Genomic DNA, 18,024 nt, shown 5'->3' with positions numbered 1-18,024 from the left:
GTTCAGCAGACATAGAAGGTTGGGAATAAACACAAGTGACTCTTGCTAAGCATATAATTGAATTTGCGAGAACCGAAGTACATAGGGTGCTGCCCATCTCCGTGGGGCCTCAGTCAGTTGGTGTCACAGAGAGATTGGAAAGATCATTTAAAAAGCTTCTGCACCATGTACTGTTTCTCAAATATTTACTAGTACTTACCATATAACAAAGACTGTGTGAAATCTATTCTAAACATGAGTTCATTTACTCTTTATAACAACTCAATTGCACATTCCTTCCATTTTGTAGAAGAAATTGGTGTATAGAGAGATCAAGGCAATGTAGCAAGTACACAGGGCTACTAGAAGGCTGACCCTGAGGCTCGGACCAAGGTCTGTATGGGTCTGAAGCCACTGTCCTAAGCACACTGACCTGCGCAATTATAACCTGCCTTATTCATGATGGTGTCAATGAAGGTGAAGAGAAAGGACAACAAAGAGAATTCAGGGTCAAGAGAGAGCTTTAGTTTTCTCAGATTTTTTTTTTCTTTTTTAAGAATTTTAGAATCTTGCTGAAGGGGAAGAGTGAATGAAATAGAAAAGGCCAAAGATAAAGGAAAAGTAAACAGTTCAAGCAATGTGGTTCCAAAGAAACTGTGAAGAGACTGGGAGACCAAAGTTTACTCTAGTAGAACATTCAATTAATGTTCTTTAAAAAAATATGATAGCTGCCCTTTCCTTTGTTTTTAAAATGTTCATATCTGCTTATTTGCTGTTTTCTTCTATCAGGATTTTTTTTTTCTTAATTCTTTTGTTCTTCCAACAGATGCCCTTAAAATACCCTTAAGGATTTCAGTGGGTGAGATTCAACCAGGCAACTATGGTTCCGATGACTTTGAATGCGAAAACAGAATATGTGCTTTAAATATCCGCAAACAGACATCATGGGATGATTTTTCAAAAGCAGTGAGTCAAGCTCTGACAAATCATTTCCAAGCAATCTCTTCTGATGGATGGTGGAGTCTGGAAGACATGAAGTTTAATAACACGACTGACTCCAGCATTGGCCTCGGTGCAAGCAGTGTGCGATCCATCATGCTAGGTATCAGCAGTCCTGCAATGGAGAAGAAGTTAAATTTCTGGGTTTATTTATGTTTATGGGCTCAATAACCTGATACTTAGTTCATTGATTAAATACATTCAAAGCTCACTTCTGGCAACTGCTGGTGCTGAAAACCTTGAATGTTCACAATGCAGCCATTACATAATGTTGCCTGTTAGTATAAAAATGCTTTTATGCCTCAAATAATACTTAGAGAGTAAAGAACATAAAAGCCCTTGATGAGGCTTTATGATTGCACTTGCTATTTTGATAAATGCAAGAAACTAACCACATTGCAGCTGCTTGCTGATGCACAAGTTCTGAACACAGCTCCAAATTCGTACTTGGGCTGTGCCAGGAATGCGGTACATTAACACCTTACCTCCAAGACAGGAGCCCTAATGAAGTTTAGAGTTGGAAGATGCTCTCTACTGAAGATACAGTCAAAGCTTCCAAATAGGATGAGTCAGGTGATACCTGGTTATTTCTGTTTGATAGGCACCATAAAACATACTCTGAAGAACTTATAAAGATAAGATCTGCTTTCTGATGAGCATAATAAGTGCTCTATAAATGTGAATTGTCCCTGATTGGTTTCGTTCCTCTTAAACCAGGAGAACTAACAACTAGGGGCAGTCTGCTGCTATGCCAGAACTGTGCTGGACGCTTTATATACGGGACCTCAGCGAGTCCTTACAACAAGCTCATCTTACAGATAACTAAACAAGTTACAAGATGACGTGCGTGAGATCACACAGCTAAGGAGCAAAGCAGTCAGAGTTCAAATCCCAGTCTGTCTGATAGGAATGCCTGTGTGTTTTCAACAGCACCATGTTGTAAAAGGAAGGTTAAGATTGAGAGAAGAACGAGTTTTACCATGCGATTAATCTATCAGCTTGTTATATCAGAATGTGTTTTATTCTGTTCACTCATATATACTAAAACACTTTCAAAACACATATTATCACCAGTTTTAAAAGCAAATTATTCATGACAGCTTAATTTTATGGCTTTTTGGCATGATCATTAAAATAATTATAATTATTATAGAAGAATTATTGTATAATTAAATAGTTGCGTTAAGAAAATGTCATAAATGGGGCCGGCCCGGTGGCGCAGCGGTTAAGTTCACACATTCCACTTCTTGGCAGCCTGGGGTTCGCCAGTTCGGATCCAGGGTGTGGACATGGCACCGCTTGGCATACCTTGCGTGGTGTGGTAGGCATCCCACATATAAACTAGAGGAAGATGGGCACGGATGTTAGCTCAGGGCCAGCCTTCCTCAGAAAAAAGAGGAGGATTGGCAGTAGTTAGCTCAGGGCTAATCTTCCTCAAAAACAAAAAAAATTAAGAAAGAAAATGTCATAAATGATTGTCAGGAACACATTTTGTCCATACAGCAGAGTGTTATTCAAGGTGTGGTTCCGCCCAGGGGTCTGATAAATAAAGTCGCACAGCCAGGTTTTGAAGGAAATGGCCCTCTACCATCACCCTCCTCCAGCTAATCTGAAAACTGGCAAAGGCAAATGGGTATCACCACCATGGGATAGATTTGCCTCTGTGAGCAATGGATGCTGAGGCTTGAGGCTTCCAGTGTTCGTGCTTGTCACTGAGGTGTGGAGCACCCTGGTAGCATTGCAGATCTAAAAATCACTGCGTTTTTGGATAAAGGGCTTACTTTGGTGCCTTGCTGTAGCCACTTGATAATTGATAACTATAACATTATTGTTATTAATGCATGTATGTAAATGATTTTACTGTATTACATTAACCTAATTTAGGTTAAAGGGACCAAGGCCAGTAGAAAAGCAGAGAATTATAGGAGGGGTATGCATGTGTGTTGGGGCTGTGCTGAAATAAGTATTTAAGAATTGACCTGTGGAAGGGAAGAGATGGAACAAGTACTTATCACTAATCCGTCCCTTGAGTAGACACCTGTGAAGTGGGGCCCTTTCTGAGCAAGAGTGAGCAGAGGGCCCAGACTGTGAGAAGGCTTGCTTTATTCTAAGCCCCTGAAATTACCTGTTTTTTCTTGAATCTAAAAATTTGTTGGAAATGGGGGCAGGGACCAGAGCACCAAGGGCCTGTTGTCCCATCCACAGTGCTTGGGCTTTGTGAAGCAGGCACTGGAAGAACCATGAAAGGTTGTGATCAGCTTTGTTCTTGAAAACTTAACCCTAGAAATATTTAGTTGTATTTTCACTCTCTAGGTTTCTCTCTTAATCTCTCCTATGGAGGCTTTGGAAAAGCCCATAGTTTGAAGGTCTCCTCTTGACCTTCAACAAAAATTGTATTGGGGAGTTAACCCCTTGTGGGACCCTTTACATGTTCTGTGCATGCCTTTGGCAGTTTAAACTCTGGATTCCTTAGGGTTCTCACAGAGGAAATTGTACCTTGACCCGTATTAAAAAAATTACTTTTAAGCGTCTCTTGACTTTTCATTTTATTTTTCTCAACTAGGAAATGTGCCGTGGTCAGCAGGTCAGAATTTCACCCAGTCCCCATGGGACTTCATGAGGAAGAATAAAGCCGAGCAGATCACCGTGCTTTTGTCAGGTAAAGGTATTCCAGACTGAGGTAATGATGGTAAAGGGTTTGCTTCATGATTGTTTCTCGGTACCAGTTCTGAAATCTGCATGGTTTTTGTCCTGCATCCTCTGGTCATGCACATGTGAGTGTGACTCCCCCTAAACTAAGTCATTAGATGTTTTTTGAAATGTTTAATTAAGGAGAGGAAGAATCAAAAGCCATGCTCCTGACACCTGTTGTGAGGTGTGTCCTGACCATTGATTGCTGCATTTCTGATTGCATCTCAGTAGGAACAAGCCAGAGGCCAAACTTACACGTTGATGAGAGAGTGACAGAGACCATGTTAACAGAAATGTCTTTTGTGACTGTCAAGTACAGTGTATGATCCATATTATTATAATGGGACAAGTTCACGGTTTGTGAGCACCTACTGTGTGCTAGGCCCTGTTGTTTACAGCACAAGTATAAATTCATTCAATCCTCAGAACAACCCAATGAAATCTGTGTTTCTGTTTACCCTCATTTTATATATAAGGAAATTGAGGCTCAGAGAGATTGATTTTCTTGTCTAAGGTCCTACAGCTAGTAAGTGATGTAGCAATTGTCAGTTTCTCAGCTCTTGGCTCTAAAAGGCTACTGATTTCATCATTTATTTCCCATACTTGGGAATGGAGTCTTTAAAAATTCAGTTTCAGCTAATAAAGTTTTATTTTGTTGTTTGTACTTATTGTAGTCTGGGGGAGAAAAAAGAGTGAGACCATTCCAGAAAATTCCTTTATGCCCAAACAGTGTATTGAGAGAGTGGCAGAATTGGAGGGAAAGTTGGGGAATAGATCTAAAGACAGACTCCAGACCCGTGCATTAATGCTGGCTAAGGCTAGAACTTTCTAAAGATTGGTATTGTCTCTGATAACATTTGCTTATAAACAGTAAAATATTGAATCCAGCTCTCAGAGCAGATACCGGCTGCAGTGTTGGAGCTGGGACCTGGAGGCCTGGCTGTGATTGCTGGGAGGTGGGCTTCCTGGGGGGAGGATGCAGCAGCTGGGGAGCTCTTAGGAGGCCGGCAACAGTGGCTGTTTACCAGCCAGTACAAAGTGTTAGAATATTTTCACAATGGTAAAGGCACACTGGTGCTTTTTGGCCAAGTATCAGCTCTGCCTACGTAAGTGAACAGATGTATTGCATCTTTTATGATAGATTCTGTTGTGTTTTGATCATTTATATTTAACAAGGAAGAGCCAATTTTCCTTCTGTGTACTTTTTTCTTACAGGTCCTCAAGAAGGCTGCCTCAGTAGTGTGACTTACACGTCTATGATTCCTCTTCAGATGCTGCAGAACTACCTCAGGCTGGTAGGTGGACGCTGCTGACTGGAGTCTTATACTCCCATCCCTGACACTGGAATTTTGGGTAGCCCATATGTATGTTTAGAAGAGTGTGAGCCCCAACTTACCCTGTGCCCTGTGCTCTGACCCCATGACCTTCCTCAACAGCCCCCTCCCTGGAAGGCTGCTGGTCATTTAGTTATGGATTTCCGCCACAGTCATCCAGGTGTCCATTGCCTGGACCCAGAGACTACCTGTGACTTGTGAAGTGTTTTAATTTGGGCAGGAGGAGGTTGTCTTCGCTAACAAGGACTTAGCGTCAAATAACTGGTCAAGAAGGAAGAGCATAGCTATAAATATCACAATACCTTGCTATAAACTTTCATAATTTAAAATTGAGTAAATATGCTAGCTTTAGTTAGAATATTGATTTGGCCACTTTAACAGAAACCAACCAATTATAGCTTAAACAAGATAGAGATCTATTTTTCTCCAACATCTAAGTCCCAGCAGGTGAGAGATTCAAGGAGGGTGAAGGGACAGGGTGACCCCTGCAGGATCTCAGCAGCTTCTCTCTCAGCACGCCACCATGCCCCAGGGTGTTGTTTGTGTGGGATTGCTCAAAAAGTCACCTCTTCCACACCCAGGTTCTAGCCTGAGGGAAGAAAGCCTGGAGGGCAAAGCCCTTCCTTTCAGAGGAGTTGCACACATCATTCCTACCCATATCCCATGGACCAGAATTTAGATGTTCATGCCTAGCTGGAAGCTGTTAGCTTTTGCTGAACAACTGTGCACCCAGCTAATACTAGACAGTTCCGTTACTAAAAGGAAGAATGAGAGTGTTATTATCAAGAGAAAGTCACAAGTTCTGGTTACAAAATGGATGAACTTACTGCTTTGTATTTGTCCAGTACAGTCATGCACCACATAATGGCATTTTGGTCAATGACGAACCGCATATATGACAGTGGCCCCATAAGATTAGTGACATATAGCCCGGGGGTGTAGCAGGCTGTACCATCTAGGTTTGTGTAAGTACACTCTGTGATGTTAGCGAAATTGCCTAATGATGCGTTTCTTAGAATGTACTCATGTCGTTAAGTGACACATGACTGTACTTACTACACTCCAGGCAATATGCAAAGTGCTGATACACATTTATTAACTCCTCAAAACATCCCTATGAGGTACATAATATCACCCGTTTTATAGATGAGGAAACTGAAGCAGAGAGGTAAAACAGCTGCGAGTCCACATAGCTCGGGAGTGATAACGCCAGGATTGTGCAGGATTGATACACATGTGTGTCTGTGTGTTTGAGAGCTATCTAAAACTAATATTGATGATCTAAAACATTAAGTAAACAGTCATCTTGCTTGCTGCCTTAATTTGGAAAGCCTTTTAAAAAATGAATGGGTTTGACTATTACCCTTTACAAAAGTTGTTCTATTAACTGTGAATTGATGTCTTTGTTCCTGATGAAAAGAGGTATTCAAAACTATTCCCTTGACCTTAGCTAGGCTCAGAGTTGGGACTGACCTTTGTAAAAGCAACCACAGGAGCACAGAAACCTTCAAAAACCTTACGATTTAGGAGAGATGGTGTCTTCTAAATCTGATACTTTCACTTTTTTCCTTGCTATTTGGTCTCCTCTCCCTAATACATCAAAGTAAGCCTGAGGTTACATATAAGGAGATTTGCTTAAATGAAGGTTGAAGTTGTGTGACCAACTGGTTCTCAGGAATGTGAGCCTCAGGGCTGTCAGCAGAGTCAGCTGTAGAACCACTTCTCTCCCGTCTCCGTTCTCAGCTCTGCGTCAGGCAAGGTTCTGGCTCAGTGCTTTTCATTCACCTGTTTAGATGATAACATGAATAGAAAGGCAATGCAAATGAATTACAGCTGCACATTAGCCTTGACTGAGTAAATCTGTCAAAGGAAATGTCTTCTAGTCACATTGTATATAGCGTATTCCAAGTACACTTCTGTGGGTGCCTCCTAATGGATAAGACTTAGTTTGACTAACAATGACCGACAAACCAGAGACTAAATTAACAACGTTGTTAGTTCTATTCTCAATTTAATGAGCATACACAAAGGACTTTTTTAAGCTCAGAATTAACTCTTGGATAAAGATAATAAAAACGTCTCACTCATTTTAGCAATCACTTCAAAACTTAAAGTGACTGAGATAATAATATATTATAATGGTTGTCAGTGTTTCTTCTTCCAGACAAGATTATAAACTCCTTAAGGAGTTAGACCATATGTTATGCATTTTTGTGTCCTGTTTAGTTGTTTAATTCAGTTGTTTGACAACTATTGAGAGCCTCCTTAAATGCAGGCAATGTTCTAGAAACTTAGGATATAGCTCTGTGTAAGATGCATTCCTTCAGTGATGGAGCTTGCTTTCTAGTGGGCAAAGACGATCAAAAGCCAATTAATAAATACATAATGTGATGGCTAGCACTGATTACAAGTAGAAAGAAAAATAAAGCAGATAAGGAGTTAAAGAGCTGGTGGATGAGATGCCAGAAAGAGCTTTGGGATGGAGTTGATAGGAAAGACCTTTCTGTAGTGACATGTAAACAAAAAACCAAATGAAGTGAAAGCAGTAGCCTTATGGAGGGTGTTTGAAGCAGAGGTAACAGCAGGTACAAAGGTGTCTAGGCTGTTGATGAGGTCAGAGAAGTGACCGGGAGCTGGATCATGCAGGACCATGGCATGGACTTTGAATTTTATTACAAGTACGATAGGAAGTCAGTGTAAGGATTTAAGCCAGAGAGTGACATATCTGCCCAGTGGCACAGTAACTGTAGGCACGCTGATATGTCTTTGAATTGTTGGAAATCTGTCCCATAGATATGCAAACCTAGTATTATCTGAATTTTATTATTTGTTATATGCCAAGCTCTGTTCTAAGTATATCAGTTGTCTCATTTAATTATTCTATGAGGTAGGTACTTATACCAGTTGCTCCCATTTTACAGGTAAATAAACCAAGACAAAGTAATTTGCCCAGGGTCCTCAGCGAGTAAGGGGTGAAACCTCAGGAATTGAACCTGGGCTATCTTCCATTCTCATGCATGTAATCATACTTAATACTACACTCATGCTCTACATAACAACGTTTCAGTCAACAATGGGCCACGTATATGACGGTGGTCCCATAAGATTAGTACCATGTAGCCTAGGTGTGTGGTAGGCTATACCATCTAGGTTTGTGTAAGTGCTCTCTATGATGTTCACACAATGACAAAATCGCCTGATGACACATTTCTCAGAATACATCCCTGTTGTTAAGTGACGCATGACTGTAGTTATTAGCCTGTTGGTTAAGAAAGGATTTCAGTAACCAGTTTTTAATATATGTGTAAATCTATTTTATAAAATGCATGTATTAAAGCCCTCATGAAGAAAACCACATGGAGTGAAAATTTTAAATCAGGCTTTTGTTTCTGTTTTTTTTAATGACGTTATTTTCAAATACTTTCATTGGAGTTAAAATGACACAAGTCAATTTTAAATCTCCATCCTTGAGTTAATAAGGAAACATTTAACTTAATTGAGTTTTGAATCACTAATAATTTATTATCATGGTTGAATTTTGTGCATTTACTCAAACTTTTTTCTTAACCACTTGAAATTTTATTAGCTTATTTCTAATCTTGTATTTTAATACTTCAGTGACTATGAATAATTATTATGTTAGAAAAATACTGGAATAGATCATTCTCATCTGAGCCCTACTTTAAAATACGGGACTCTGAATTCCCTAGGACACAATTCTTACGTTTCCACCACCTGTTAGATATGTGCCATGCTAATCATCAAAAATCTTGACTAGGAGAGGGGCCAGCCCTGTGGCATAGCGATTAAGTTCGCACATTGTGCTTTCCGCGGCCCAGGGTTCGCTGGTTTGGATCCCGGGTGTGGACCTGTGCCCTGCTTAGGAAGCCATGCTGTGGCAGGCATCCCACATATAAAATAAAGGAAGATGGGCACAAATGTTAGCTCAGGGCTAATCTTCCTCCAAAAAGAAAAAAAGAATCTTGACTAGGAGAGTCTACTTATTCTTTGTACATTCCAAAATAAGTTTACTACATTCCCATAAAAACAATGTTGTAAAGGATGGTTGTGTATCTAAGAAAGACCACAAAGCCCTGTCAATCCCCTTAGCACATGACCCGTTCTAGCCTGATCTTTTTCAGGGCAGGGAGGAGTAAGGCTGAGTCAGGTCCTAGTGGAAGGAAGAGGCCAGGTCCCTGCTGTGAGGAAGAGGTGGCTCCAATCCCAATGAGTCCTTTGGCTTCCATGGCAATAGTGGAAGAAGATTCTGGGCAGTGGGGCGAGCATCGGCCCAGAGGTCTGGAGCAGGAAGATTTCCTGAGTGCTAGAGCCTAAGTGACAAAAGAGCAGTTATGAACAAGAGTTCTATACTATAGTTGTTTTTTTTTTTTTAAATAGCTACAATGCGCAAATTATTATGTCTCTGTTAATAAATGAAGGCCTGTCTTCGTTTGAGGTTGGTAACCTAGCCTGATTTGGGCTTTTACAGTTTTAGTAAGCTAATTTTTAAAAACATATAGTGTGCGCATCTCCCTGTGTGTGAACTATCATTTCTCTTGAATTCCCATTGTTCTCTTATTCTATAAAGAGCAGCTGGTTAAAACCCTGCCTAACAATGAAGGACTCGAGTTTTTTCTAGCCTTGATGCTGGATGTGCCAATATTGTTTGGGAGGATTTTATATGAATAAATTGACAGTAACTGTTGTTTGTGGCTCTAAAGTCATAAATAAATTAGTTCTTTAAAACTGAGTGTTAGAAGAGGTCAGAATGAAACTCCTAGCTATAAAGCTTGACACTTGAAGCTATAGCCATCCCCATTACATTGGCTGAGTAAAGACCTTTATTTTTCATTCTTTTTTGAGTTCAGCATCTCTGCACGACCTAGACCAAAACCATCCCTGGACAGTAGAAGCTTTCCCTCAGACTCTGACAAGTTGAAACTCCGAACAAAAGTTGAGGTATAATTGCTTTAAAATAATGCCAGGAGTCTTAAAACACACCACAGGTGCCGCATTGACCATAGTGGAGACTGGAGCCCCTCTAGTAAACTCTGTTCTGCAGAAAAGCACTGGGGGAAAAAAATAAAGGGATGGATGGGCCTTTGTGGAGGTCATTGTTTCCATTTAATCCAGAGTCCGTTTGCCTCACAAAGCACTAATTGACATGTGATAAGAACTTCCTGAATAGGCTGTGAAAACACAAAAATAAAAGGGTTTGGTACCAATTGTGATAATAAGGCCAGTGTCCCTTTACTAATGAGCAAAAATGTCACACTGCAAACGTATGCTTAGGGGATAATTCTGGTGACTACAATTCACCTTTTAGAAGTTGAGTTTGATTTTCATTTTCAAAGAACAGATCTGCTTTCAACACAATTAAAATATTTAACCCCCTCCCCACCCCATGCCCCAAAATCTGGCTGCCCATCTGTCTATCTGTCTATCTTTAGAGCCCTCTGCTGGAAGCATGGAGCATGTGTATTTATTATACCTCAGATCCTGCTATTTGGAGAAATGTAACACGGTAACATTAGAACAGATATATTTTCTTGGTAAAGCTTTCCATGTTTGCACCAGTCTCAGTAGAGTAACAGTCTCTAAGTAATTAAGTTAATTTTTTTCTTCAGATCTTAAATCATAACGAACGCAGCTATATCATTTGACAAGATACAACAAAATACCATTAACAAAATTTAACAATACCGGTTAAATGATGAGAAATGAAGAGAAACCTACTAATGGAATATGTGCATTACAATGTATGAACTGGAATTTTGTACATTTTTTTCTCTTTATTAATTCGCTTATTTATTTATATTTTACCTTATTCCAGAAAGGATATTAGACTATGTGAACACAAAATGCTTACTGCTAGTGAATGGCCTTTTCGATGAAATTTTAAATTGAGTGTTTCCTGTCTGTACTTCATAAGAACCTACAATCAGGACAAATGAGGTGTTGAAATTGAAGACAGCTTATCTATGAAGCTGGGTCTCTTGCTGTTATAGGATTTCAAAATCAATCTTAAGAAAGTGTAGGGAGTTTGATAGGATGGCTATAATGAATTGAACACTCTTGTTTTCAGAGTGAGGCGAGATTAAATTGCAATGCTAGTTGAAAATCTTGTGGGCAGAATATTCCGTAAATCTTGAAAATCTGTATCCTGTTTCACGGTGTGAAACAATCCATTCCTTGTGAGAGAATTTCTGCCCAATAAGTCATGGCAGTTTGGAATTGATTTGAAGAGCTCGAGACTTTGGGTTTAAAATTGCACTTGGCTAGCAGCACCTAACACAATTTCCCACAAAAATACTTTTGAAAGTGTTATTCACAACAGTGAATAACACACAACAGTCACAATAACAGTGAAGAATAGAACTGAGGTCTCCCTTTGCAAGAATCTGTAAAAATTTTCCACTACCTTTAGGGGTAAGAGAGTGTTAGGACACTTATTTGAGGCCTACTTGAAATTAGGTAGGAAATACTTTTATTTCTCTCTTACCATCTTACTAACAATTCAAAAAAGCAAGATTGACACCAGTTAGAAAATTGGGTGTATATCCTTTACTGCATAGTCTCGGCTTTTTGCAGCACCATGATAGTCTCCTCTGCCCACTGTCAATACAGGTCCTTCCACATCCATTCAGAGACGAAAGCTCCTAGAAATACGTGCGCAGGAAGTTCTTGGCTTTGGTGAGAGCGTGCTGCATCTGGGAAGTGTGTTATATAAGCACGCTCAGTGGGTTGGGTGCAGAAGCATCCTACTTTCTGGGACTGCAGTTTGTCCATGGTGGACAGCAGAGGTTCAGCTCACTGCAGCCATTGCTGCATCCTGGAGTCTAACTAGCAACTATAGACACCAGCCTGTCATCACCAAATGACTGAAGGCGGGGATTCAGCTGGAAAATTAGCAGACGGAGAATGAAGCCAGTCATGGTCCGCACATCTTGCTTGACTGCAAAATTCTTCCTGTGGTTTCATAGTACATAATACGAATAACAAGTTAACTTTATACCTATGGAAGAATACTGCAAAACAGAATGGAGTTATCATTCTGAAAACTCAAAGGAAGAACATACCTTAAAAATTCCTAGAAAAAAACAAAAAAAAGTTTGGAAAATTGTTTTCATTCTCTAGAGAATATAGGCAGATGGACTACAAAAGCACAGCAAGAAAGCCATGGTAGAGCACAGGCTTAGATTAAAAAGGAAAAGTGTTGGAAACGAGATGGGTGAGGTAAGGAACTCTAAGAGCAACTAAAAGTGCGATGACGTCATTAAAATTCTTCTTGAGACAATAAAGAGCAAAAGTGAAATAGTGAATATTCTATTCAGTGTTCTGAAAGACTTACTTGAGGAGCTCTCCCAGAATGTAGAACAGGGTTATGAGAAGGGGACAGATACACTCACAGAGAACAGAAAGGGAACTTAGACATTATAGGTGTTCCTTAGAAATAGAACTAGAAGAGGGGAAATTATCAAAAACATAATGGAGGAAAAATTTCCTAAACCAAAAAAAGGTCTAAGTGTATCAAAAAGACTTAACAATGTTCCGTTTAAGATTAGCAGAAAAAGGCGACAACAAGACAAATCTGGGCAACATTTTGTAACTATGAGTACAATCTGTATATCCCCCCAAGTTTCCCCATCTCATAGATAGAAATGAAAACAGGTTATTCTTTAATAATTCTTCTTTAATAATAATTTACCTCTAAAGTCTTGTGGCTCCATAGCCTCATTGCCTAGAAGCAGAACCTCAGCTGAACTTTCTAGGATATTCTCTCTGCTATGTCTTCAGGGGAGTCCCTGTTTGGTCTTGGTTCTTACCAAGACCTCTGTCATTGCTTGTTTCCCAGACCCCCAGTACCACAGAAAACAGCCCAGGCCAGCCCCTGCTGAGTTCATTCCTGGCTTTAGGATGCTGACATTCCTTGGGTAGCTACAGCCACTGTCATGTTTCTTCCAAGTACACCATTCTCCCTGTTTCTGCCTAGCCCCGGCATGAATTGAACTGTTCCCTTTTTTCCTGAAGGCTTGTCAATAGTGGAATAGTACTCATATTCAGAGAAAATCACTGGTGGCTACCAGGTATGTTGTCCTTCAGAGCCTAAAACCCAGTCCCAAGTCACATCAAGGGGTTCCTTAAAGGACCACTTCCCTCCTTGGCTCAGTCTGAGAGCCAGTGGGGTGGTCAAGCCTGGGTTTCCTCCATGTTCCTGGAGTTCCTCCAAGCATGTCTTGTTCTCCTTGGAGGCCAAAGCTCAAGTCTTAAAGGCCCTAGTAAGGAAAAATTTCCCTCTTCCTTCCATGCTAACAGCTTTCCCTCAAGCCTTCCTTTCATATCCCAGAATCAGCCTCTTTTCTGTAACGATGGACCAAGGGCGGCATATTCACTGTTTCCACAGATGTCCACCCCAAACACCCTCAAGAATGTGACCTTCCCCTATGATCTCGAAGGGGCAGCTTCATCAGAGCACAATAGAGTAACAACAGCACAAAGATACATATATGTATATATATGTCTTTACATTGTCCCATTCCAAATTATAAAGAGAGAACAGACCCTTTCGTGTTTAACATTTCTCTGAGTCTAGATGACTCAATCTTCACACATGAGCTAAATCAACTATACTGGTTAGGTTGACACTTCACCTGTTCATGTTCTTTTCTGCAAGACCTTTCTAAGAAGAGAGCATGTGGGCTGGGAGTGGGAGCTCAACCCTGGGATGATGGAGGTAGGAGGATGACTTCCCCCTCGACATCACTGCCGTTGTTCTATGTAGATGGTCATTGGCTTTCCATCTCACTGCACCTTAAATCTCCATGTGTTCTCAGGTGAAGCATCCTTATACAGGAGGAAAAGGTAAATCCTATAGAGATCCAGGCGGGAGATTTTCTAGTTTACAAAGTAAAAGTGACCAGTCTCTACCCAGATTTCTTTGAAACACTGAATTCCATAATGGAATAATATAGAGAATTGATCCAAGAATTTTATACTCATCAAAGTGTCTTTTACATAAGATGTCAACACAAAGATATTCTCCAATATACGATAGCTGTGAAAAGATTACACTTATGTATCCTTCTTAAAAAAATACATAAATATACATACACGTGCACACACACATCAACTATGCAAAGAAAAAAGCTGGAAGGAAACAAAAATATTTATAGTGGTTGCTTCTAGGTGCTGACACTATCAGTGATTTTTATTATTCTTTTTTATGTTTCTTTGTATTTTCCAAAATTTCCTTAATGAAATCACTTGCTATTTAACCACTTAAAAGCAAAATAAGCGTTGGAAAAATTCAGTCTAAAGAGCATCTGCAAGGGAAAATAAAGAAAAAACTACAAAACATCTGCGAGGGACAAAGTACACGAGGCACTGTGTTCCCAGCTACATACTGAACCTCACTGTAGAAAACAGAGAAGAAAGAGGATGCTTTTTCATCAAATGTCAGCTCTTGCAATAAATAAATACTGTATAAAATACTACATAAATATATAAATACCATATTTGCCAGTATTTCACATTAAAATGAAAGACTTCAAGTGCCCAGTGAATAAAGTTGATCTCTAAAATATTATTTTTGATCTTTTGAGAGGCTGAGGACCTCAGAAGGGGAATTTCACACTTGTGTGTCCCTGTTTTTCTCTTCTTAGCATTTTCACCTAAGGTCTCTTCTTGGTTTATTAATAGGTCGAGCAATATCATAATGTCATTTTCCACGGCCCAGAAGGAAGCTTGCAAGACTACATAGCACATCAGCTTGCACTCTGCATGAAGGTATCGATACTTGCACACCTCCCATCTCTTTGAAAATTCAAAATTGTGTAGAACTAATCATTCTATTTCCTTATCTCAGCACAGACAAATGGCTGCCGGATTCTCCTGTGAAATAGTGAGAGCGGAAGTGGATGCTGGTTTCTCCAAGGAACAGCTGGTAGACCTGTTCATCAGTAGCGGTAAGACAGTTGCCGCAAACTGAATTGTGATAACCGAAAGGCACACTTTCAATGATGCCATTAAAAGGAAATAAACTTTGTTGCCTGGGGATAAATTTAAGTCAGCTTTTCAATTATTCAGCAGCTATGGGATGAAAATTGGGAACCTAGGAGAACACTGGCAAAAAAATATTTTCATGTATGTATCATTGAATTTATTGCACATCCTGTATTTTCTTTTCTTATTTTTTTAAACTTTTGTTCATAAATCATCTGTTGTAGCATTCAATATAAACTGGCACTAGAGGCATACCAAGTACGGAGGTGGTAGTAGCAGTCTACCCTAGTGGGACAAAGTATTATATCATTGAGGCTGTTTAGAATTGCATGGTGGTAATAAAAGGCAAGTTGGTGTTTAGTAAATTTTATTATGAGTCATAAATTCTCTACAACCAAAGCACCACTTATTGCAGTACTTGGAGCAAACTACTTTGTCCACCTAACCGTAGGTATGCTGTTGACTGGCACTTTGCTAAACACATTACTCATGTTAATTAGCTCATTTCATCTCAGATAGCCCTGTGCAAATAGGTATCCTTCTCTCCATTTGAAAGGTAAGGAAACAGGCATAGAGAGTTTCAGTAACTTGCCACAACCACAGAGTGGCAGAACTATGATTAAACATGTTTAATATAACATTTTCATGAATTTTCTATCTTAGGCTCCAGAGCTTAACACCCCAACCCCAAGCTTTACCACAGGCAGAGTTAGTGTAACCCTGCACAGCATAGCATAACTAGTGACTGTGAAACAGAGCTGAAATGGACCAGACTCCAGTCTCCAAGGGCTCAAAGCCATAGAGACCCTGAGGAGGGGGTAAAGGAGGGAGGCAGTTGCAAAATGGGTGAAGGATGAATTGAAATACAAATTCACATCTCTTTTTTAGGGGGAGGGGTGCCTCTCATCTTTGGAGCCATGATCAAGGGAGCTATCTTGTGGCTAGGATAGCTGCTGACTAGGCTTACGAAGAAATTACCAGCAGTTCCTAAATCAAGAAATAAAATTAAGGGGCAGGTTTGGGAAGAGGAGTCCACAAACCTAGAAGCACATTTTGGGGACAGGAAAATCCCACCAGAATTTAAATGTTGCTGTAGTACTCAGGTCAGTCTTTGGCCAGAAAGTAGTGAAAGCTACAGAAAGGTGTTTTCTCTGATGATGTTACCAGTAATAGCTAACATTTATTAAGCTCTGACTCTGATAGGTCCTGTTCTAAACACTGATTTATAAGCATGTAAACACTTGAGACAAGAGGTTAAGTACCCTGCCCAAATATCCCACAGCGAGGACCCAGCAGAGTGGTACTCAAACCAAGCAATCTGGCTCCTGAACCTGACCTTAATCACCACTAGCCACTGCTCTTTAAAGACTCACCTGTGCCACAATTTCTAGTTCTCCCCTTAGTTATATAATAAAAGCCCTCTACATTTTTTTCAACTTTTAGTCTTGTTTCATCTCAAAGTAAGAAACTAAAATATTTTGTTTTCACCCTATCAGGGTCGATAGCACTTAAAGACTGAATTCTGCTCTAAACTTAGCTAAGAAAATCAGAGAGTAGTGAATAAGGTCGTAAAGGATGCACAGGTAACCGACTCAGCACTTCTGTGTCTTTGGGGAGCATCTTCTTAAAAAGAGCTCCTCTTCTTAATTTCCCAATTTGGTGAGTGGCACCCGTGTCTTGGTCCCTCACACTTGGAACTCAAGTCTTATTGGCAAGCTTGAAAATCTAAATGCCCACAAGTGCCAAAAAGCCACATTAAGGGGTGAAACAGGCTGGATGGGCTGGGGGAATGAGGGGGGCATGTGTCCATCTACCTGAGGGCAGCTGCTCTCAGTTCCAGCAGCTTGCTACCGGCAGAGGTGTAGATCCAGTGTCCTAAGGTCTTATGACTTTGAGGAAGAAGCCAGAAATCCAGGTTTGTATATGACACTTTGGGGATTTGTTCTTTCAATGTTGTCAACTATTATGGTCCCTTCACCCCTGTCCCATATATGGCCAGTCCATAGTCATGTCCTGCCAAGTTGGTCTCAATGCACCTTTTTCATCCATCCCCATTAGTACCGCTCTACTTTAAGCCCCCTTTTTCGACATCTCATCTACTTTCCTGTAAGTGGCTGCTCTGCCTACTGCTTCTCCTCCCTGAACATCCTTCACGAGCCACCAGACCCCTTATCAAAAGCTCTCTGTGATTCCTGCTCCCCACATCCCTCTATTGCCCACTGAACTAAGTTGATGCCATTCAAGGCCTTGCATTCTAGGACATTGATCCGCTTCATTTGCTCATCTGATCCTTTTTTATTTTATTTTTTGTTGAGATATAACATTATGTAAGCTCAAGGTATACAATGTGTTGATTTGATACACTTACATATTGCAAAATGATTACCACTGTACCGTTAGCTAACACCTCCATCACCTCCTAGAATTACCATTTCTTTCTTATGGTGAGAACATTTAAAGTTTACTGTCCTAGCAACTTTCAAGTATATAATACAGAATTGTTTGCTATAGTCTCCATGCTGTTCATTAGGTCCCCAGGACTTACTCATCTTATAACTGAAAGTTTGTGGCCTTTGACCAACATCTCCCCATTTCTCCCCCAGCCCTTGCCAACCACCATTCCACTCTGTTTCTATGAGTTTGGCATTTTCAGATTCCACATGTAAGTGGGATCATACAGTGTTTGTCTTTTTCTATCTCACTTATCTCGCTTAGCATCATGCCCACAAGGTCCACCCATGTTGTCACAAATGGCAGGGTTTCCTTCATTCTCATGGCTGAATAATATTCCATCGTGTATATGTACCACATTTTCTGTATCCATTAATCCATTGACAGACAGGTTGTTTCCATGTCTTGGCTATTGTGAATAATGCTGCAATGAATACGGAAGTGCAGATATCTCTTCAAGATCCTGGTGATGTAGAGCATCTTTTCATGGACATGCTGTCCTTCTGTATCTTCTTTGGAATATCTGACCCTCTTGTAAATAGATGACTAAGCTCTAAAAGAATATGAT

The 18,024-nt window shown here is 40.2% G+C and overlaps 1 protein-coding gene across 3 annotated transcripts in view; it reads left to right on the top strand.

Annotated features, from left to right (window-relative positions):
- Positions 1-18,024, top strand: part of CTTNBP2 (cortactin binding protein 2) — a 153,274-nt gene that overhangs the window by 108,940 nt on the left and 26,310 nt on the right. For all 3 annotated transcript variants that reach the window (XM_046669706.1, XM_046669704.1, XM_046669705.1), the window contains exons 10-14: positions 806-1,081; positions 3,542-3,637; positions 4,885-4,964; positions 14,703-14,789; positions 14,869-14,968. In XM_046669706.1, the coding sequence (XP_046525662.1) occupies positions 806-1,081; positions 3,542-3,637; positions 4,885-4,964; positions 14,703-14,789; positions 14,869-14,968 (639 nt within the window). The remainder of the gene's footprint in view (positions 1-805; positions 1,082-3,541; positions 3,638-4,884; positions 4,965-14,702; positions 14,790-14,868; positions 14,969-18,024) is intronic.

This window comes from Equus quagga, chromosome 8 (genome assembly GCF_021613505.1).
Source record: "Equus quagga isolate Etosha38 chromosome 8, UCLA_HA_Equagga_1.0, whole genome shotgun sequence".
Classification (NCBI taxonomy): domain Eukaryota; kingdom Metazoa; phylum Chordata; class Mammalia; order Perissodactyla; family Equidae; genus Equus; species Equus quagga.
This window is presented reverse-complemented; position numbering and strand designations above follow the sequence as displayed.